This window comes from Oncorhynchus nerka, linkage group LG5 (assembly GCF_034236695.1).
Source record: "Oncorhynchus nerka isolate Pitt River linkage group LG5, Oner_Uvic_2.0, whole genome shotgun sequence".
Taxonomy (NCBI): domain Eukaryota; kingdom Metazoa; phylum Chordata; class Actinopteri; order Salmoniformes; family Salmonidae; genus Oncorhynchus; species Oncorhynchus nerka.
Genome location: NC_088400.1, coordinates 17,696,978 through 17,720,710, shown reverse-complemented (window position 1 = coordinate 17,720,710; position 23,733 = coordinate 17,696,978). Strand labels below are relative to the sequence as shown.

Here is a 23,733-nt window from a genome sequence, read left to right as displayed (position 1 = left end):
TATCACAACATTAATACCAACTGTTATCATCATCATCATCATCCTCCTGACTCAGACCACGCACTGACGCCACCGCCTGTATCACAACATTAATACCAACTGTTATCATCATCATCATCATCCTCCTGACTCAGACCACGCACTGACACCACCGCCTGTATCACAACATTAATACCAACTGTTATCATCATCATCATCATCCTCCTGACTCAGACCACGCACTGACGCTACCGCCTGTATCACAACATTAATACCAACTGTTATCATCATCATCCTCCTGACTCAGACCACGCACTGACGCTACCGCCTGTATCACAACATTAATACCAACTGTTATCATCATCATCATCATCATCCTCCTGACTCAGACCACGCACTGACACTACCGCCTGTATCACAACATTAATACCAACTGTTATCATCATCATCCTCCTGACTCAGACCACGCACTGACACCACCGCCTGTATCACAACATTAATACCAACTGTTATCATCATCATCCTCCTGACTCAGACCACGCACTGACGCTACCGCCTGTATCACAACATTAATACCAACTGTTATCATCATCATCATCATCCTCCTGACTCAGACCACGCACTGACGCTACCGCCTGTATCACAATATTAATACCAACTGTTATCATCATCATCATCATCCTCCTGACTCAGACCACGCACTGACGCTACCGCCTGTATCACAACATTAATACCAACTGTTATCATCATCATCCTCCTGACTCAGACCACGCACTGACACTACCGCCTGTATCACAACATTAATACCAACTGTTATCATCATCATCATCCTCCTGACTCAGACCACGCACTGACACTACCGCCTGTATCACAACATTAATACCAACTGTTATCATCATCATCCTCCTGACTCAGACCACGCACTGACACCACCGCCTGTATCACAACATTAATACCAACTGTTATCATCATCATCATCATCATCCTCCTGACTCAGACCACGCACTGACGCCACCGCCTGTATCACAACATTAATACCAACTGTTATCATCATCATCATCATCCTCCTGACTCAGACCACGCACTGACGCTACCGCCTGTATCACAACATTAATACCAACTGTTATCATCATCATCATCATCCTCCTGACTCAGACCACGCACTGACACCACCGCCTGTATCACAACATTAATACCAACTGTTATCATCATCATCATCATCCTCCTGACTCAGACCACGCACTGACACTACCGCCTGTATCACAACATTAATACCAACTGTTATCATCATCATCATCATCCTCCTGACTCAGACCACGCACTGACGCCACCGCCTGTATCACAACATTAATACCAACTGTTATCATCATCATCATCATCCTCCTGACTCAGACCACGCACTGACGCCACCGCCTGTATCACAACATTAATACCAACTGTTATCATCATCATCATCCTGACTCAGACCACGCACTGACGCTACCGCCTGTATCACAACATTAATACCAACTGTTATCATCATCATCATCATCATCCTCCTGACTCAGACCACGCACTGACGCCACCGCCTGTATCACAACATTAATACCAACTGTTATCATCATCATCCTCCTGACTCAGACCACGCACTGACGCCACCGCCTGTATCACAACATTAATACCAACTGTTATCATCATCATCCTCCTGACTCAGACCACGCACTGACGCCACCGCCTGTATCACAACATTAATACCAACTGTTATCATCATCATCATCATCATCCTCCTGACTCAGACCACGCACTGACACTACCGCCTGTATCACAACATTAATACCAACTGTTATCATCATCATCCTCCTGACTCAGACCACGCACTGACGCCACCGCCTGTATCACAACATTAATACCAACTGTTATCATCATCATCCTCCTGACTCAGACCACGCACTGACACCACCGCCTGTATCACAACATTAATACCAACTGTTATCATCATCATCATCATCCTCCTGACTCAGACCATGCACTGACACCACCGCCTGTATCACAACATTAATACCAACTGTTATCATCATCATCATCATCCTCCTGACTCAGACCATGCACTGACACCACCGCCTGTATCACAACATTAATACCAACTGTTATCATCATCATCCTCCTGACTCAGACCACGCACTGACACCACCGCCTGTATCACAACATTAATACCAACTGTTATCATCATCATCATCATCATCCTCCTGACTCAGACCACGCACTGACACCACCGCCTGTATCACAACATTAATACCAACTGTTATCATCATCATCATCATCCTCCTGACTCAGACCACGCACTGACGCTACCGCCTGTATCACAATATTAATACCAACTGTTATCATCATCATCATCATCCTCCTGACTCAGACCACGCACTGACACCACCGCCTGTATCACAACATTAATACCAACTGTTATCATCATCATCCTCCTGACTCAGACCACGCACTGACACCACCGCCTGTATCACAACATTAATACCAACTGTTATCATCATCATCCTCCTGACTCAGACCACGCACTGACACCACCGCCTGTATCACAACATTAATACCAACTGTTATCATCATCATCATCATCCTCCTGACTCAGACCACGCACTGACACCACCGCCTGTATCACAACATGACTGTTATCTAATCATCATCATCATCATCATCACCATAACTATCAGAATCCCCATACAAATGTACCATTAATATGAACTAGTTATCTAATCATCATCATCATCATAATTATTGTACATTTGACTGTATTGATAATTAATATGAACTAGTTTCCTAATGTAGTTTCCTACATCCTAATGTATTGATAATTAATATGAACTAGTTTCCTAATGTAGTTTCCTACATCCTAATGTATTGATAATTAATATGAACTAGTTTCCTAATGTAGTTTCCTACATCCTAATGTATTGATGAAGTCCCTTCCATATGTTTAAAAAGGACACCACACAGACACTGTACATGCTTCAGGAGCAGACAGAAATCCCCAGACTAAAACGGTGGCATGTGGTGGGGCACCTTGGTTCCGCTGGAGGTGGGTCCTCCGTGGCGGGAGGGTGAGGAGGAGGAAGAGGAGGTGGAGACAGCTCTAGGTGTGTGTGCGTAGGCCCGGTGGAGCCCGTTGGACAGGCCCTGGTCTGAGTCCTCCATCTTGGCAGAGTAGAGGTTCTGCATGGAACTGAAGTTCTTGGGTGTGACGGGCTTGAAGGCAGACGGCCTGAGACGAGACTGGAGGGAGAAGAAGGGGAGAGAGAGAGAGAGAGAGAGAGAGAGAGAGAGAGAGAGAGAGAGAGAGAGAGAGAGAGAGGGAGGGAGGGAGGGAGGGAGGGAGGGAGGGAGGGAGGGAAGAATAGTTAGTACCTGAAACTGTCAGGGTGGAGTGAGAGAGACAGGTAGAGAGGTATAGAGAGACAGGTAGAGAGGTAGAGAGAGACAGGTAGAGAGGTATAGAGAGACAGGTAGAGAGGTCCAGAGAGACAGACAGGGAGAGAGGTATAGAGAGACAGACAGGTAGAGAGGTATAGAGAGACAGGTAGAGAGGTATAGAGAGACAGACAGGTAGAGAGGTATAGAGAGACAGACAGGTAGAGAGGTATATATAGAGAGACAGGTAGAGAGGTCCAGAGAGACAGACAGGGAGAGAGGTATAGAGAGACAGACAGGTAGAGAGGTATAGAGAGACAGGTAGAGAGGTATAGAGAGACAGACAGGGAGGGTTATAGAGAGAGGTAGAAGTGAGGGAGAAATGAGAGAGAAAGAAAGGCAGAGACTTGGGAGAAAGAGAGGTAAATCATTAGAAAAAGGTGCAGAGATAGAAGGTGAGAGAGAGAGAGAGAGAGAGCGAGAGAGTGAGTGAGAGAGAGAGAGAGAGAGAGAGAGAGAGAGAGAGAGAGAGAGAGTGAGAGAGAGAGAGAGAGAGAGAGAGAGAGAGCGAGAGTGAGTGAGTGAGTGAGTGAGTGAGTGAGTGAGAGAGAGAGAGAGAGATAGCGAGAGTGAGTGAGAGAGAGCGAGAGAAGGAGCAGTAAAGGCAGAGATGGCTAGAGGTAAAGAGACAGAGAGAGCCCACCACTCCACCATGGACTTGAACAGCCTCTATGACCAGGTCCACCTCTACAAGGCAGCAGTGCCCACCTTTGCCCGGCCTCTAAAGGACATCGCCCCAACACTTCACACAGGAGCAACAGATCAATAGAAACCCTGTCCAGACCAGCGAGACACTCTCCCAGACCTGCGGGACCCCCCCTGGACCTACACATAGAGGACCCACGCCAAGAGGACCTACATCCAGACCACAACACTACCAGCCACATCCCCCATAAAACAATACAGAAATACACCACGGAAAAATAAGGAACAGCACATCAGAAAGCAGCTCAATGTAATTGAAGGATCCATAGACTCTAACCACTTCTGGAAAACACTAAACAAACAACAACATAAAGAGGTATCTATCTAAAATGGAGATGTATTGATAAACCACATCTCCAATCCTTTTGGATCTATAACAAACAACAACATAAAGAGGTATCTATCTAAAATGGAGAGATCCTTTTGGATCTATTAAAACAACAACTCTATCTAAAATCCACCATCTCCAATCCTTTTGGCTCTATAACAAACAACAACATAAAGAGGTATCTATCTAAAATGGAGATGTATTGATAAACCACATCTCCAATCCTTTTGGCTCTATAACAAACAACAACATAAAGAGGTATCTATCTAAAATGGAGATGTATTGATAAACCACTTCTCCAATCCTTTTGGCTCTATAACAAACAACAACATAAAGAGGTATCTATCTAAAATGGAGATGTATTGATAAACCACTTCTCCAATCCTTTTGGCTCTATAACAAACAACAACATAAAGAGGTATCTATCTAAAATGGAGATGTATTGATAAACCACTTCTCCAATCCTTTTGGATCTATAACAAACAACAACATAAAGAGGTATCTATCTAAAATGGAGATGTATTGATAAACCACTTCTCCAATCCTTTTGGCTCTATAACAAACAACAACATAAAGAGGTATCTATCTAAAATGGAGATGTATTGATAAACCACATCTCCAATCCTTTTGGCTCTATAACAAACAACAACATAAAGAGGTATCTATCTAAAATGGAGATGTATTGATAAACCACTTCTCCAATCCTTTTGGCTCTATAACAAACAACAACATAAAGAGGTATCTATCTAAAATGGAGATGTATTGATAAACCACTTCTCCAATCCTTTTGGCACTATAACAAACAACAACATAAAGAGGTATCTATCTAAAATGGAGATGTATTGATAAACCACATGTCCAATCCTTTTGGCTCTATAACAAACAACAACATAAAGAGGTATCTATCTAAAATGGAGATGTATTGATAAACCACTTCTCCAATCCTTTTGGATCTATAACAAACAACAACATAAAAGGTATCTATCTAAAATGGAGATGTATTGATAAACCACATCTCCAATCATTTTGGCTCTATAACAAACAACAACATAAAGAGGTATCTATCTAAAATGGAGATGTATTGATAAACCACTTCTCCAATCCTTTTGGCACTATAACAAACAACAAAAACATTAACATGATCAAATACAAATCTTAGAATAAACTATTAAAGACTACCAGAACCCACTGGATTCTCTAATTACCTTGAATGAACTACGAGACAAAATACAAACCCTCCAACCCAAAAAGGCCTGTGGTGTTGATGGTGTCCTCAATGAAATGATCAAATATACAAACCAAAAATTCCAACTGGCTATACTAAAACTCTTTAACATCATCCTTAGCTCTGGCATCTTCCCCAATATTTGGAACCAAGGACTGATCACCCCAATCCACAAAAGTGTAGACAAATTTGACCCCATTAACTACCCCCGCGGTAGTTAATGGGGTCAAATATGAGTAAAATCCTCTGCAATATCATTAACAGCCCACAAAATGAGGTGGAAACTGAGCTGCACTTCCTAACCTCCTGCCAAATGTACGACCATATTAGAGACACATATTTCACTCAGATTACACAGACCCACAAAGAATTCAAAAACTAACCCGATTTTGATAAACTCCTAATTCTATTGGGTGAAATACCACAGTGTGACATCACAGCAGCAAGATTTGTGACCTGTTGCCACAAGAAAAGGGCAACCAGTGAAGAACAAACACCATTGTAAATACAACCCATATTTATGTTCATTTATTTTCCCTTCTGTACTTGAACCATTTGCACATCATTACAACACTGTATATAGACATAATATGACATTTGTAATGTCTTTATTATTTTGGATCTTCTATATATATGTAATGTTTACTGTTAATTTTTATTGTTTATTTCACTTTCGTATATTATCTACTGCACTTGCTTGGGCAATGTTAACATATGTTTCCCATGCCAATAAAGCCCCTTCAACTGAACGGTACTGAATTAAGAGCAGCGCTATCTCACTCACAGGTGGTGTGTTCAGGCCAAGGTCTAGAAATCACCATTACCCACAAGGTTTCTATTAAATCAATCGTTTTCTCAACTCTCTGCTCTGTCCATGTTGTTTCTCAGGCTTGATGTTAAACATCCAGCCTGGATGAGATGAATTCATCCTACTGCACTACTTAGTCTTTACAAGGAGTGCAGAAGGGACTGTGTGTGTGTGTGATTTACGTCAGACACCGACTGAAGGGAGAGGCTTGGCATCGTATTCATACATGATCTTATAAATGACTAATGCAGGACATGTTAAAACACTTCCTCCAGGACGTCATTCATCTAGTGCTACCAGTGACTCAGTGATAGAGGCCAACTCTTCAAACTTTCGCTAACTGTAAGGAGTAGGAAGCCAGGGTGATCTGTCAGAGACATGTTGGCTTCAGACTATTAAAAGACGTTCTCTGTGTCAGAGAGGCATGTTGACTTTAGACTATTAAAGGACGTTCTCTGTGTCAGAGAGACATGTTGGATTTAGACTATTAAAGGACGTTCTCTGTCAGAGAGACATGTTGACTTTAGACTATTAAAGGACGTTCTCTGTCAGAGAGACATGTTGACTTTAGAGTATTAAAGGACGTTCTCTGTGTCAGAGACATGTTGACTTTAGACTATTAAAGGACGTTCTCTGTGTCAGAGAGACATGTTGACTTTAGACTATTAAAGGACGTTCTCTGTCAGAGAGACATGTTGACTTTAGACTATTAAAGGACGTTCTCTGTCAGAGAGACATGTTGACTTTAGACTATTAAAGGACGTTCTCTGTCAGAGAGACATGTTGACTTCAGACTATTAAAGGACGTTCTCTGTCAGAGAGACATGTTGACTTTAGACTATTAAAGGACGTTCTCTGTCAGAGAGACATGTTGACTTCAGACTATTAAAGGACGTTCTCTGTCAGAGAGACATGTTGACTTTAGACTATTAAAGGACGTTCTCTGTCAGAGAGACATGTTGACTTCAGACTATTAAAGGACGTTCTCTGTCAGAGAGACATGTTGACTTTAGACTATTAAAGGACGTTCTCTGTCAGAGAGACATGTTGACTTTAGACTATTAAAGGACGTTCTCTGTGTCAGAGAGACATGTTGACTTTAGACTATTAAAGGACGTTCTCTGTCAGAGAGACATGTTGACTTTAGACTATTAAAGGACGTTCTCTGTGTCAGAGAGACATGTTGACTTCAGACTATTAAAGGACGTTCTCTGTCAGAGAGACATGTTGACTTTAGACTATTAAAGGACGTTCTCTGTGTCAGAGACATGTTGACTTTAGACTATTAAAGGACGTTCTCTGTGTCAGAGACATGTTGACTTTAGACTATTAAAGGACGTTCTCTGTGTCAGAGACATGTTGACTTTAGACTATTAAAGGACGTTCTCTGTCAGAGAGACATGTTGACTTTAGACTATTAAAGGACGTTCTCTGTCAGAGAGACATGTTGACTTTAGAGTATTAAAGGACGTTCTCTGTGTCAGAGAGACATGTTGACTTTAGACTATTAAAGGACGTTCTCTGTCAGAGAGACATGTTGACTTTAGACTATTAAAGGACGTTCTCTGTCAGAGAGACATGTTGACTTTAGACTATTAAAGGACGTTCTCTGTGTCAGAGAGACATGTTGACTTTAGAGTATTAAAGGACGTTCTCTGTGTCAGAGACATGTTGACTTTAGAGTATTAAAGGACGTTCTCTGTGTCAGAGACATGTTGACTTTAGACTATTAAAGGACGTTCTCTGTGTCAGAGAGACATGTTGGATTTAGAGTATTAAAGGACGTTCTCTGTGTCAGAGACATGTTGACTTTAGACTATTAAAGGACGTTCTCTGTGTCAGAGAGACATGTTGATTTAGAGTATTAAAGGACGTTCTCTGTGTCAGAGACATGTTGACTTTAGACTATTAAAGGACGTTCTCTGTGTCAGAGAGACATGTTGGATTTAGAGTATTAAAGGACGTTCTCTGTCAGAGAGACATGTTGGATTTAGAGTATTAAAGGACGTTCTCTGTGTCAGAGACATGTTGACTTTAGACTATTAAAGGACGTTCTCTGTCAGAGAGACATGTTGACTTTAGACTATTAAAGGACGTTCTCTGTCAGAGAGACATGTTGACTTTAGACTATTAAAGGACGTTCTCTGTCAGAGAGACATGTTGACTTTAGACTATTAAAGGACGTTCTCTGTCAGAGAGACATGTTGACTTCAGACTATTAAAGGACGTTCTCTGTCAGAGAGACATGTTGACTTTAGACTATTAAAGGACGTTCTCTGTCAGAGAGACATGTTGACTTCAGACTATTAAAGGACGCTCTCTGTCAGAGAGACATGTTGACTTTAGACTATTAAAGGACGTTCTCTGTCAGAGAGACATGTTGACTTCAGACTATTAAAGGACGTTCTCTGTCAGAGAGACATGTTGACTTTAGACTATTAAAGGACGTTCTCTGTCAGAGAGACATGTTGACTTCAGACTATTAAAGGACGTTCTCTGTCAGAGAGACATGTTGACTTTAGACTATTAAAGGACGTTCTCTGTCAGAGAGACATGTTGACTTCAGACTATTAAAGGACGTTCTCTGTCAGAGAGACATGTTGACTTTAGACTATTAAAGGACGTTCTCTGTCAGAGAGACATGTTGACTTTAGACTATTAAAGGACGTTCTCTGTCAGAGAGACATGTTGACTTCAGACTATTAAAGGACGTTCTCTGTCAGAGAGACATGTTGACTTTAGACTATTAAAGGACGTTCTCTGTCAGAGAGACATGTTGACTTCAGACTATTAAAGGACGTTCTCTGTCAGAGAGACATGTTGACTTTAGACTATTAAAGGACGTTCTCTGTGTCAGAGACATGTTGACTTTAGACTATTAAAGGACGTTCTCTGTGTCAGAGAGACATGTTGACTTTAGACTATTAAAGGACGTTCTCTGTGTCAGAGACATGTTGACTTTAGACTATTAAAGGACGTTCTCTGTCAGAGAGACATGTTGACTTTAGACTATTAAAGGACGTTCTCTGTCAGAGAGACATGTTGACTTTAGAGTATTAAAGGACGTTCTCTGTCAGAGAGACATGTTGACTTTAGAGTATTAAAGGACGTTCTCTGTGTCAGAGACATGTTGACTTTAGACTATTAAAGGACGTTCTCTGTCAGAGAGACATGTTGACTTTAGACTATTAAAGGACGTTCTCTGTGTCAGAGAGACATGTTGACTTTAGAGTATTAAAGGACGTTCTCTGTGTCAGAGACATGTTGACTTTAGAGTATTAAAGGACGTTCTCTGTGTCAGAGACATGTTGACTTTAGACTATTAAAGGACGTTCTCTGTGTCAGAGAGACATGTTGGATTTAGAGTATTAAAGGACGTTCTCTGTGTCAGAGACATGTTGACTTTAGACTATTAAAGGACGTTCTCTGTGTCAGAGAGACATGTTGACTTTAGAGTATTAAAGGACGTTGTCTGTGTCAGAGACATGTTGACTTTAGACTATTAAAGGACGTTCTCTGTCAGAGAGACATGTTGGATTTAGACTATTAAAGGACGTTCTCTGTCAGAGAGACATGTTGACTTCAAATCAAATCAAATCAAATTTTATTTGTCACATACACATGGTTAGCAGATGTTAATGCGAGTGTAGCGAAATGCTTGTGCTTCTAGTTCCGACAATGCAGTGATAACCAACAAGTAATCTAACTAACAATTCCAAAACTACTGTCTTATACACAGTGTAAGGGGATAAGGAATATGTACATAAGGATATATGAATGAGTGATGGTACAGAGCAGCATACAGTAGATGGTATCGAGTACAGTATATACATATGAGATGAGTATGTAGACAAAGTAAACAAAGTGGCATAGTTAAAGTGGCTAGTGACATAAGAATGCAGTCGATGATCTAGAGTACAGTATATACATATGCATATGAGATGAATAATGTAGGGTAAGTAACATTATATAAGGTAGCATTGTTTAAAGTGGCTAGTGATATATTTACATAATTTCCCATTATTAAAGTGGCTGGAGTTGGGTCAGTGTCAATGACAGTGTGTTGGCAGCAGCCACTCAATGTTAGTGGTGGCTGTTTAACAGTCTGATGGCCTTGAGATAGAAGCTGTTTTTCAGTCTCTCGGTCCCAGCTTTGATGCACCTGTACTGACCTCGCCTTCTGGATGATAGCGGGGTGAACAGGCAGTGGTTCGGTGGTTGATGTCCTTGATGATCTTTATGGCCTTCCTGTAACATCGGGTGGTGTAGGTGTCCTGGAGGGCAGGTAGTTTGCCCCGGTGATGCGTTGTGCAGACCTCACTACCCTCTGGAGAGCCTTACGGTTGAGGGCGGAGCAGTTGCCGTACCAGGCGGTGATACAGCCCGCCAGGATGCTCTCGATTGTGCATCTGTAGAAGTTTGTGAGTGCTTTTGGTGACAAGCCGAATTTCTTCAGCCTCCTGAGGTTGAAGAGGCGCTGCTGCGCCTTCTTCACGACGCTGTCAGTGTGAGTGGACCAATTCAGTTTGTCTGTGATGTGTATGCCGAGGAACTTAAAACTTGCTACCCTCTCCACTACTGATCCATCGATGTGGATAGGGGGTGTTCCTCTGCTGTTTCCTGAAGTCCACAATCATCTCCTTAGTTTTGTTGACGTTGAGTGTGAGGTTATTTTCCTGACACCACACTCCGAGGGCCCTCACCTCCTCCCTGTAGGCCGTCTCGCCGTTGTTGGTAATCAAGCCTACCACTGTTGTGTCGTCCGCAAACTTGATGATTGAGTTGGAGGCGTGCATGGCCACGCAGTCGTGGGTGAACAGGGAGTACAGGAGAGGGCTCAGAACGCACTTGTGGGGCCCCGTGTTGAGGATCAGCGGGGAGGAGATGTTGTTGCCTACCCTCACCACCTGGGGCGGCCCGTCAGGAAGTCCAGAACCCAGTTGCACAGGGCGGGTCGAGACCCAGGGTCTCGAGCTTGATGACGAGCTTGGAGGGTACTATGGTGTTGAATGCCGAGCTGTAGTCGATGAACAGCATTCTCACATAGGTATTCCTCTTGTCCAGGTGGGTTAGGGCAGTGTGCAGTGTGGTTGAGATTGCATCGTCTGTGGACCTATTTGGGCGGTAAGCAAATTGGAGTGGGTCTAGGTGTCAGGTAGGGTGGAGGTGATATGGTCCTTGACTAGTCTCTCAAAGCACTTCATGATGACGGAAGTGAGTGCTACGGGGCGGTAGTCGCTTAGCTCAGTTACCTTAGCTTTCTTGGGAACAGGAACAATGGTGGCCCTCTTGAAGCATGGGAACAGCAGACTGGTATAGGGATTGATTGAATATGTCCGTAAACACACCGGCCAGCTGGTCTGCGCATGCTCTGAGGGCGCGGCTGGGGATGCCGTCTGGGCCTGCAGCCTTGCGAGGGTTAACACGTTTAAATGTCTTACTCACCTCGGCTGCAGTGAAGGAGAGACCGCATGTTTTCGTTGCAGGCCGTGTCAGTGGCAATGTATTGTCCTCAAAGGGGGCAAAAAGTTATTTAGTCTGCCTGGGAGCAAGACATCCTGGTCCGTGACTGGGCTGGGTTTCTTCTTGTAGTCCGTGATTGACTGTAGACCCTGCCACATGCCTCTTGTGTCTGAGCCATTGAATTGAGATTCCACTTTGTCTCTGTACTGACGCTTAGCTTGTTTAATAGCCTTATGGAGGAATAGCTGCATTGTTTATATTCGACATATTACCAGACACCTTGCCCTGATTAAAGCAGTGGTTCGCGCTTTCAGTTTCACGCGAATGCTGCCATCAATCCACGGTTTCTGGTTTGGGAATGTTTTTATTTGCTATGGGAACGACATCTTCGACGCACGTTCTAATGAACTCGCACACCGAATCAGCGTATTCGTCAATATTTCCATCTGACGCAATACGAAACATGTCCCAGTCCACGTGATGGAAGCAGTCTTGGAGTGTGGAGTCAGCTTGGTCTGACCAGCGTTGGACAGACCTCAGCGTGGGAGCCTCTTGTTTTAGTTTCTGCCTGTAGGCAGGGATCAGCAAATGGATGGAGCTTTTCTCGGGGCAGGGCCTTATATATTAAAGGCGTTCTCTGTCAGAGAGACATGTTGACTTTAGAGTATTAAAAAGGGGGCTATTAAAGGGTTCTCTGTCAGGGACATGTTGACTTTAGACTATTAAAGGACGTTCTCTGTGTCAGAGACATGTTGACTTTAGAGTATTAAAGGACGTCTGTGTCAGAGACATTTAGACTATTAAAGGACGTTCTGTGTCAGAGACATGTTCTCTATTAAAGGACGTTCTCTGTCAGAGAGACATGTTGACTTTAGAGACTATTAAAGGACGTTCTCTGTCAGAGAGACATGTTGACTTTAGACTATTAAAGGGCGTTCTCTGTGTCAGAGAGAGAGACATGTTGACTTTAGAGTATTAAAGGGCGTTCTCTGTGTCAGAGAGACATGTTGACTTTAGACTATTAAAGGCGTTCTCTGTCAGAGAGACATGTTGACTTTAGACTATTAAAGGACGTTCTCTGTCAGAGACATGTTGACTTTAGACTATTAAAGGACGTGTCAGAGAGACATGTTGACTTTAGACTATTAAAGGACGTTCTCTGTCAGAGAGACATGTTGACTTTAGACTATTAAAGGACGTTCTCTGTCAGAGAGACATGTTGACTTTAGAGTATTAAAGGACGTTCTCTGTGTCAGAGAGACATGTTGACTTTAGACTATTAAAGGACGTTCTCTGTCAGAGAGACATGTTGACTTTAGACTATTAAAGGGCGTTCTCTGTCAGAGAGACATGTTGACTTTAGAGTATTAAAGGACGTTCTCTGTCAGAGAGACATGTTGACTTTAGACTATTAAGGACGTTCTCTGTCAGAGACATGTTGACTTTAGACTATTAAAGGACGTTCTCTGTCAGAGAGACATGTTGACTTTAGACTATTAAAGGGCGTTCTCTGTCAGAGAGACATGTTGACTTTAGACTATTAAAGGGCGTTCTCTGTCAGAGAGACATGTTGACTTTAGACTATTAAAGGACGTTTCTCTGTCAGAGAGACATGTTGACTTTAGAGTATTAAAGGACGTTCTCTGTGTCAGAGACATGTTGACTTTAGACGCGTTTCTCTGTCAGAGAGACATGTTGACTTTAGACTATTAAAGGACGTTCTCTGTCAGAGACATGTTGACTTTAGACTATTAAAGGGCGTTCTCTGTCAGAGAGACATGTTGACTTTAGACTATTAAAGGACGTTCTCTGTCAGAGAGACATGTTGACTTTAGACTATTAAAGGACGTTCTCTGTCAGAGAGACATGTTGACTTTAGAGTATTAAAGGACGTTCTCTGTGTCAGAGAGACATGTTGTTGAGTTTAAAGGACGTTCTCTGTCAGAGAGACATGTTGACTTTAGACTATTCTGTCAGAGAGACATGTTGACTTTAGAGTATTAAAGGACGTTCTCTGTCAGAGAGACATGTTGACTTTAGAGTATTAAAGGACGTTCTCTGTCAGAGAGACATGTTGACTTTAGAGTATTAAAGGACGTTCTCTGTCAGAGACATGTTGACTTTAGACTATTAAAGGACGTTCTCTGTCAGAGACATGTTGACTTTAGACTATTAAAGGACGTTCTCTGTCAGAGAGACATGTTGACTTTAGAGTATTAAAGGGCGTTCTCTGTCAGTCAGAGACATGTTGACTTTAGACTATTAAAGGACGTTCTCTGTGTCAGAGAGACATGTTGACTTTAGACTATTAAAGGACGTTCTCTGTCAGAGAGACATGTTGACTTTAGACTATTAAAGGACGTTCTCTGTCAGAGAGACATGTTGACTTTAGACTATTAAAGGACGTTCTCTGTCAGAGAGACATGTTGACTTTAGACTATTAAAGGACGTTCTCTGTCAGAGAGACATGTTGACTTTAGACTATTAAAGGGCGTTCTCTGTCAGAGAGACATGTTGACTTTAGACTATTAAAGGACGTTCTCTGTCAGAGACATGTTGACTTTAGACTATTAAAGGACGTTCTCTGTGTCAGAGACATGTTGACTTTAGACTATTAAAGGGCGTTCTCTGTCAGAGAGACATGTTGACTTTAGACTATTAAAGGACGTTCTCTGTCAGAGAGACATGTTGACTTTAGACTATTAAAGGGCGTTCTCTGTCAGAGAGACATGTTGACTTTAGACTATTAAAGGACGTTCTCTGTCAGAGAGACATGTTGACTTTAGACTATTAAAGGACGTTCTCTGTCAGAGAGACATGTTGACTTTAGACTATTAAAGGACGTTCTCTCTGTCAGAGACATGTTGACTTTAGACTATTAAAGGGCGTTCTCTGTGTCAGAGACATGACTTTAGACTATTAAAGGACGTTCTCTGTCAGAGAGACATGTTTTAGACTATTAAAGGGCGTTCTCTGTCAGAGAGACATGTTGACTTTAGACTATTAAAGGGCGTTCTCTGTCAGAGACATGTTGACTTTAGACTATTAAACGTTCTCTGTGGGCGTTCTCTGTCAGAGAGACATGTTGACTTTAGACTATTAAAGGGCGTTCTCTGTGTCAGAGACATGTTGACTTTAGACTATTAAAGGACGTTCTCTGTCAGAGAGACATGTTGACTTTAGACTATTAAAGGGCGTTCTCTGTCAGAGAGACATGTTGACTTTAGACTATTAAAGGACGTTCTCTGTGTCAGAGACATGTTGACTTTAGACTATTAAAGGGCGTTCTCTGTCAGAGAGACATGTTGACTTTAGACTATTAAAGGGCGTTCTCTGTCAGAGAGACATGTTGACTTTCAGAGAGACACTTTAGACTATTAAAGGACGTTCTTTCAGAGAGACATGTTGACTTTAGACTATTAAAGGGCGTTCTCTGTCAGAGAGACATGTTGACTTTAGACTATTAAAGGACGTTCTCTGTGTCAGAGAGACATGTTGACTTTAGAGACTATTAAAGGACGTTCTCTGTCAGAGAGACATGTTGACTTTAGACTATTAAAGGGCGTTCTCTGTCAGAGAGACATGTTGACTTTAGAGTATTAAAGGACGTTCTCTGTCAGAGACATGTTGACTTTAGACTATTAAAGGGCGTTCTCTGTCAGAGAGACATGTTGACTTTAGAGTATTAAAGGACGTTCTCTGTGTCAGAGAGACATGTTGACTTTAGAGTATTAAAGGACGTTCTCTGTCAGAGAGACATGTTGACTTTAGACTATTAAAGGACGTTCTCTGTCAGAGAGACATGTTGACTTTAGAGTATTAAAGGACGTTCTCTGTGTCAGAGACATGTTGACTTTAGAGTATTAAAGGACGTTTTCAGAGAGACATGTTGACTTTAGAGTATTAAAGGACGTTCTCTGTGTCAGAGAGACATGTTGACTTTAGACTATTAAAGGACGTTCTCTGTCAGAGAGACATGTTGACTTTAGACTATTAAAGGACGTTCTCTGTGTCAGAGAGACATGTTGACTTTAGAGTATTAAAGGACGTTCTCTGTCAGAGAGACATGTTGACTTTAGACTATTAAAGGACGTTCTCTGTCAGAGAGACATGTTGACTTTAGAGTATTAAAGGACGTTCTCTGTCAGAGACATGTTGACTTTAGACTATTAAAGGACGTTCTCTGTGCAGAGAGACATGTTGACTTTAGACTATTAAAGGACGTTCTCTGTCAGAGAGACATGTTGACTTTAGAGTATTAAAGGACGTTCTCTGTCAGAGACATGTTGACTTTAGACTATTAAAGGACGTTCTCTGTGTCAGAGAGACATGTTGACTTTAGACTATTAAAGGACGTTCTCTGTCAGAGAGACATGTTGACTTTAGACTATTAAAGGACGTTCTCTGTCAGAGAGACATGTTGACTTTAGACTATTAAAGGACGTTCTCTGTCAGAGAGACATGTTGACTTTAGACTATTAAAGGACGTTCTCTGTCAGAGAGACATGTTGACTTTAGACTATTAAAGGACGTTCTCTGTCAGAGAGACATGTTGACTTTAGACTATTAAAGGACGTTCTCTGTCAGAGAGACATGTTGACTTTAGACTATTAAAGGACGTTCTCTGTCAGAGAGACATGTTGACTTTAGACTATTAAAGGACGTTCTCTGTCAGAGAGACATGTTGACTTTAGACTATTAAAGGCGTTCTCTGTCAGAGAGACATGTTGACTTTAGACTATTAAAGGGCGTTCTCTGTCAGACATGTTGACTTTAGACTATTAAAGGACGTTCTCTGTCAGAGACATGTTGACTTTAGACTATTAAAGGACGTTCTCTTCAGAGAGACATGTTCTTTAGAGTATTGTTCTCAGTCAGAGACATGTTGACTTTAGACTATTAAAGGACGTTCTCTGTCAGTCAGAGACATGTTGACTTTAGACTATTAAAGGACGTTCTCTGTCAGAGAGACATGTTGACTTTAGACTATTAAAGGACTTTCTCTGTCAGAGAGACATGTTGACTTTAGACTATTAAAGGACGTTCTCTGTCAGAGAGACATGTTGACTTTAGACTATTAAAGGACGTTCTCTGTGTCAGAGACATGTTGGATTTAGACTATTAAAGGACGTTCTCTGTGTCAGAGACATGTTGGATTTAGACTATTAAAGGACGTTCTCTGTCAGAGACATGTTGACTTTAGACTATTAAAGGACGTTCTCTGTCAGAGAGACATGTTGACTTTAGACTATTAAAGGACGTTCTCTGTCAGAGAGACATGTTGACTTTAGAGTATTAAAGGACGTTCTCTGTCAGAGAGACATGTTGACTTTAGAGTATTAAAGGACGTTCTCTGTGTCAGAGACATGTTGACTTTAGACTATTAAAGGACGTTCTCTGTCAGAGACATGTTGACTTTAGACTATTAAAGGACGTTCTCTGTCAGAGAGACATGTTGACTTTGTATTGACGTTCTCTTGTCAGAGACATGTTGACTTTAAACTATTAAAGGACGTTCTCTGTCAGAGAGACATGTTGACTTTAGACTATTAAAGGACGTTCTCTGTCAGAGAGACATGTTGACTTTAGACTATTAAAGGACGTTCTCTGTGTCAGAGACATGTTGACTTTAGACTATTAAAGGACGTTCTCTGTCAGAGAGACATGTTGACTTTAGACTATTAAAGGACGTTCTCTGTCAGAGAGACATGTTGACTTTAGACTATTAAAGGACGTTCTCTGTCAGAGAGACATGTTGACTTTAGACTATTAAAGGACGTTCTCTGTCAGAGAGACATGTTGACTTTAGACTATTAAAGGACGTTCTCTGTGTCAGAGACATGTTGACTTTAGACTATTAAAGGGCGTTCTCTGTGTCAGAGAGACATGTTGACTTTAGACTATTAAAGGACGTTCTCTCTGTCAGAGACATGTTGACTTTAGACTATTAAAGGACGTTCTCTGTCAGAGAGACATGTTGACTTTAGACTATTGTTCTCTGTCAGAGAGACATGTTGACTTTAGACTATTAAAGGACGTTCTCTGTCAGAGAGACATGTTGACTTTAGAGTATTAAAGGACGTTCTCTGTGTCAGAGACATGTTGACTTTAGACTATTAAAGGACGTTCTCTGTCAGAGAGACATGTTGACTTTAGAGTATTAAAGGGCGTTCTCTGTCAGAGAGACATGTTGACTTTAGAGTATTAAAGGACGTTCTCTCTGTCAGAGACATGTTGACTTTAGACATGTTGACTTTAAAGACTATTAAAGGACGTTCTCTGTCAGAGAGACATGTTGACTTTAGAGTATTAAAGGACGTTCTCTGTCAGAGAGACATGTTGACTTTAGACTATTAAAGGACGTTCTCTGTCAGAGAGACATGTTGACTTTAGACTATTAAAGGACGTTCTCTGTCAGAGAGACATGTTGACTTTAGACTATTAAAGACGTTCTCTGTCAGGACGTTCTCTGTCAGAGAGACATGTTGACTTTAGACTATTAAAGGACGTTCTCTGTGTCAGAGAGACATGTTGACTTTAGACTATTAAAGGACGTTCTCTGTCAGAGACATGTTGACTTTAGACTATTAAGGACGTTCTCTGTCAGAGAGACATGTTGACTTTAGACTATTAAAGGACGTTCTCTGTGTCAGAGACATGTTGACTTTCAGAGAGACATGTTGACTTTAGACTATTAAAGGACGTTTCTCTGTCAGAGAGACATGTTGACTTTAGAGTATTAAAGGACGTTCTCTGTCAGAGAGACATGTTGACTTTAGACTATTAAAGGACGTTCTCTGTCAGAGAGACATGTTGACTTTAGACTATTAAAGGACGTTCTCTGTCAGAGAGACATGTTGACTTTAGACTATTAAAGGACGTTCTCTGTGTCAGAGACATGTTGACTTTAGACTATTAAAGGACGTTCTCTGTCAGAGAGACATGTTGACTTTAGACTATTAAAGGACGTTCTCTGTCAGAGAGACATGTTGACTTTAGACTATTAAAGGACGTTCTCTGTCAGAGAGACATGTTGACTTTAGAGTATTAAAGGACGTTCTCTGTCAGTCAGAGACATGTTGACTTTAGACTATTAAAGGACGTTCTCTGTCAAGAGACATGTTGACTTTAGACTATTAAAGGACGTGTCAGAGAGACATGTTGACTTTAGACTATTAAAGGACGTTCTCTGTCAGAGAGACATGTTGACTTTAGACTATTAAAGGACGTTCTCTGTCAGAGACATGTTGACTTTAGACTATTAAAGGGCGTTCTCTGTCAGAGAGACATGTTGACTTTAGACTATTAAAGGACGTTCTCTGTGTCAGAGACATGTTGACTTTAGACTATTAAAGGACGTTCTCTGTCAGAGAGACATGTTGACTTTAGACTATTAAAGGACGTTCTCTGTCAGAGAGACATGTTGACTTTAGACTATTAAAGGACGTTCTCTGTCAGAGAGACATGTTGACTTTAGACTATTAAAGGACGTTCTCTGTCAGAGAGACATGTTGACTTTAGACTATTAAAGGACGTTCTCTGTCAGAGAGACATGTTGACTTTAGACTATTAAAGGACGTTCTCTGTCAGAGAGACATGTTGACTTTAGACTATTGACGTTCTCTGTCAGAGAGACATGTTGACTTTAGACTATTAAAGGACGTTCTCTGTCAGAGAGACATGTTGACTTTAGACTATTAAAGGACGTTCTCTGTCAGAGAGACATGTTGACTTTAGACTATTAAAGGACGTTCTCTGTCAGAGAGACATGTTGACTTTAGACTATTAAAGGACGTTCTCTGTCAGAGAGACATGTTGACTTTAGACTATTAAAGGACGTTCTCTGTCAGAGAGACATGTTGACTTTAGACTATTAAAGGACGTTCTCTGTCAGAGAGACATGTTGACTTTAGACTATTAAAGGACGTTCTCTGTCAGAGACATGTTGGCTTTAGAGTATTAAAGGACGTTCTCTGTGTCAGAGACATGTTGGCTTTAGACTATTAAAGGACGTTCTCTGTGTCAGAGACATGTTGGCTTTAGACTATTAAAGGACGTTCTCTGTCAGAGACATGTTGACTTTAGACTATTAAAGGACGTTCTCTGTCAGAGAGACATGTTGACTTTGTTGACTGTCAGAGAGACATGTTGACTTTTATTAAAGGACGTTCTCTGTCAGAGAGACATGTTGACTTTAGACTATTAAAGGACGTTCTCTGTCAGAGACATGTTGACTTTAGACTATTAAAGGACGTTCTCTGTGTCAGAGAGACATGTTGACTTTAGACTATTAAAGGACGTTCTCTGTGTCAGAGACATGTTGACTTTAGACTATTAAAGGACGTTCTCTGTCAGAGAGACATGTTGACTTTAGACTATTAAAGGACGTTCTCTGTCAGAGAGACATGTTGACTTTAGAGTATTAAAGGACGTTCTCTGTCAGAGAGACATGTTGACTTTAGAGTATTAAAGGACGTTCTCTGTGTCAGAGAGACATGTTGACTTTAGACTATTAAAGGACGTTCTCTGTCAGAGAGACATGTTGACTTTAGAGTATTAAAGGACGTTCTCTGTCAGAGAGACATGTTGACTTTAGAGTATTAAAGGACGTTCTCTGTGTCAGAGACATGTTGACTTTAGACTATTAAAGGACGTTTCTCTGTCAGAGAGACATGTTGACTTTAGACTATTAAAGGACGTTCTCTGTCAGAGAGACATGTTGACTTTAGAGTATTAAAGGACGTTCTCTGTCAGAGACATGTTGACTTTAGAGGACGTTCATGTTGACTTTAGACTATTAAAGGACGTTCTCTGTCAGAGAGACATGTTGACTTTAGACTATTAAAGGACGTTCTCTGTCAGAGAGACATGTTGACTTTAGACTATTAAAGGACGTTCTCTGTCAGAGAGACATGTTGACTTTAGACTATTAAAGGACGTTCTCTGTCAGAGAGACATGTTGACTTTAGAGTATTAAAGGACGTTCTCTGTCAGAGAGACATGTTGACTTTAGACTATTAAAGGACGTTCTCTGTCAGAGAGACATGTTGACTTTAGAGTATTAAAGGACGTTCTCTGTGTCAGAGACATGTTGACTTTAGACTATTAAAGGACGTTCTCTGTCAGAGAGACATGTTGACTTTAGACTATTAAAGGACGTTCTCTGTGTCAGAGACATGTTGACTTTAGACTATTCGTTCTCTGTGTCAGAGACATGTTGACTTTAGACATTAAGACTATTAAAGGCGTTCTCTGTCAGAGACATGTTGACTTTAGACTATTAAAGGACGTTCTCTGTCAGAGAGACATGTTGACTTTAGACTATTAAAGGACGTTCTCTGTGTCAGAGACATGTTGACTTTAGACTATTAAAGGACGTTCTCTGTCAGAGAGACATGTTGACTTTAGACTATTAAAGGACGTTCTCTGTCAGAGAGACATGTTGACTTTAGAGTATTAAAGGACGTTCTCTGTGTCAGAGAGACATGTTGACTTTAGACTATTAAAGGACGTTCTCTGTCAGAGAGACATGTTGACTTTAGACTATTAAAGGACGTTCTCTGTCAGAGAGACATGTTGACTTTAGACTATTAAAGGACGTTCTCTGTCAGAGACATGTTGACTTTAGACTATTAAAGGACGTTCTCTGTCAGAGAGACATGTTGACTTTAGACTATTAAAGGGTTCTCGTTCTCATGTGACTTTAGACTATTAAAGGACGTTCTCTGTCAGAGAGACATGTTGACTTTAGAGTATTAAAGGACGTTCTCTGTCAGAGACATGTTGACTTTAGACTATTAAAGGACGTTCTCTGTCAGAGAGACATGTTGACTTTAGACTATTAAAGGACGTTCTCTGTCAGAGAGACATGTTGACTTTAGACTATTAAAGGACGTTCTCTGTCAGAGAGACATGTTGACTTTAGACTATTAAAGGACGTTCTCTGTCAGAGAGACATGTTGACTTTAGAGTATTAAAGGACGTTCTCTCTGTCAGAGACATGTTGACTTTAGACTATTAAAGGACGTTCTCTGTCAGAGAGACATGTTGACTTTAGACTATTAAAGGACGTTCTCTGTCAGAGAGACATGTTGACTTTAGACTATTAAAGAGAGACATGTTGACTTTAGACTATTAAAGGACGTTCTCTGTCAGAGAGACATGTTGACTTTAGACTATTAAAGGCGACATGTTGACTTTAGACTATTAAAGGACGTTCTCTGTCAGAGACATGTTGACTTTAGACTATTAAAGGACGTTCTCTGTGTCAGAGACATGTTGACTTTAGACTATTAAAGGACGTTCTCTGTCAGAGAGACATGTTGACTTTAGACTATTAAAGGACGTTCTCTGTCAGAGAGACATGTTGACTTTAGACTATTAAAGGACGTTCTCTGTCAGAGAGACATGTTGACTTTAGACTATTAAAGGACGTTCTCTGTCAGAGACATGACTTTGACTTTAGATGTTACTTTTAAAGGACGTTCTCTGTCAGAGAGACATGTTGACTTTAGACTATTAAAGGACGTTCTCTGTCAGAGAGACATGTTGACTTTAGACTATTAAAGGACGTTCTGTCAGAGACATGTTGACTTTAGACTATTAAAGGACGTTCTCTGTCAGAGAGACATGTTGACTTTAGACTATTAAAGGACGTTCTCTGTCAGAGAGACATGTTGACTTTAGACTATTAAAGGACGTTCTCTGTCAGAGACATGTTGACTTTAGACTATTAAAGGACGTTCTCTGTCAGAGAGACATGTTGACTTTAGACTATTAAAGGACGTTCTCTGTCAGAGAGACATGTTGACTTTAGACTATTAAAGGACGTTCTCTGTCAGAGAGACATGTTGACTTTAGACTATTAAAGGACGTTCTCTGTCAGAGAGACATGTTGACTTTAGACTATTAAAGGACGTTCTCTGTCAGAGAGACATGTTGACTTTAGACTATTAAAGGACGTTCTCTGTCAGAGAGACATGTTGACTTTAGACTATTAAAGGACGTTCTCTGTCAGAGAGACATGTTGACTTTAGACTATTAAAGGACGTTCTCTGTCAGAGAGACATGTTGACTTTAGACTATTAAAGGACGTTCTCTGTGTCAGAGACATGTTGACTTTAGACTATTAAAGGACGTTCTCTGTCAGAGAGACATGTTGACTTTAGACTATTAAAGGACTTTCAGAGACATGTTGACTTTAGACTATTAAAGGACGTTCTCTGTCAGAGAGACATGTTGACTTTAGACTATTAAAGGACGTTCTCTGTCAGAGAGACATGTTGACTTTAGACTATTAAAGGACGTTCTCTGTCAGAGAGACATGTTGACTTTAGACTATTAAAGGACGTTCTCTGTCAGAGAGACATGTTGACTTTAGACTATTAAAGGACGTTCTCTGTCAGAGAGACATGTTGACTTTAGACTATTAAAGGACGTTCTCTGTCAGAGAGACATGTTGACTTTAGACTATTAAAGGACGTTCTCTGTCAGAGAGACATGTTGACTTTAGAGTATTAAAGGACGTTCTCTGTCAGAGACATGTTGACTTTAGACTATTAAAGGACGTTCTCTGTCAGAGACATGTTGACTTTAGACTATTAAAGGACGTTCTCTGTCAGAGAGACATGTTGACTTTAGACTATTAAAGGACGTTCTCTGTGTCAGAGACATGTTGACTTTAGACTATTAAAGGACGTTCTCTGTCAGAGAGACATGTTGACTTTAGAGTATTAAAGGACGTTCTCTGTGTCAGAGAGACATGTTGACTTT

The 23,733-nt window shown here is 41.0% G+C and overlaps 1 protein-coding gene across 1 annotated transcript in view; it reads right to left on the bottom strand.

Moving 5' to 3' along the window:
* Positions 1 to 23,733, bottom strand: part of n4bp3 (NEDD4 binding protein 3) — a 174,061-nt gene that overhangs the window by 12,381 nt on the left and 137,947 nt on the right. Inside the window, exon 4 of the mRNA XM_065018423.1 lies at positions 3,028 to 3,237. Coding sequence (XP_064874495.1) covers positions 3,028 to 3,237 — 210 coding nt within the window. The remainder of the gene's footprint in view (positions 1 to 3,027; positions 3,238 to 23,733) is intronic.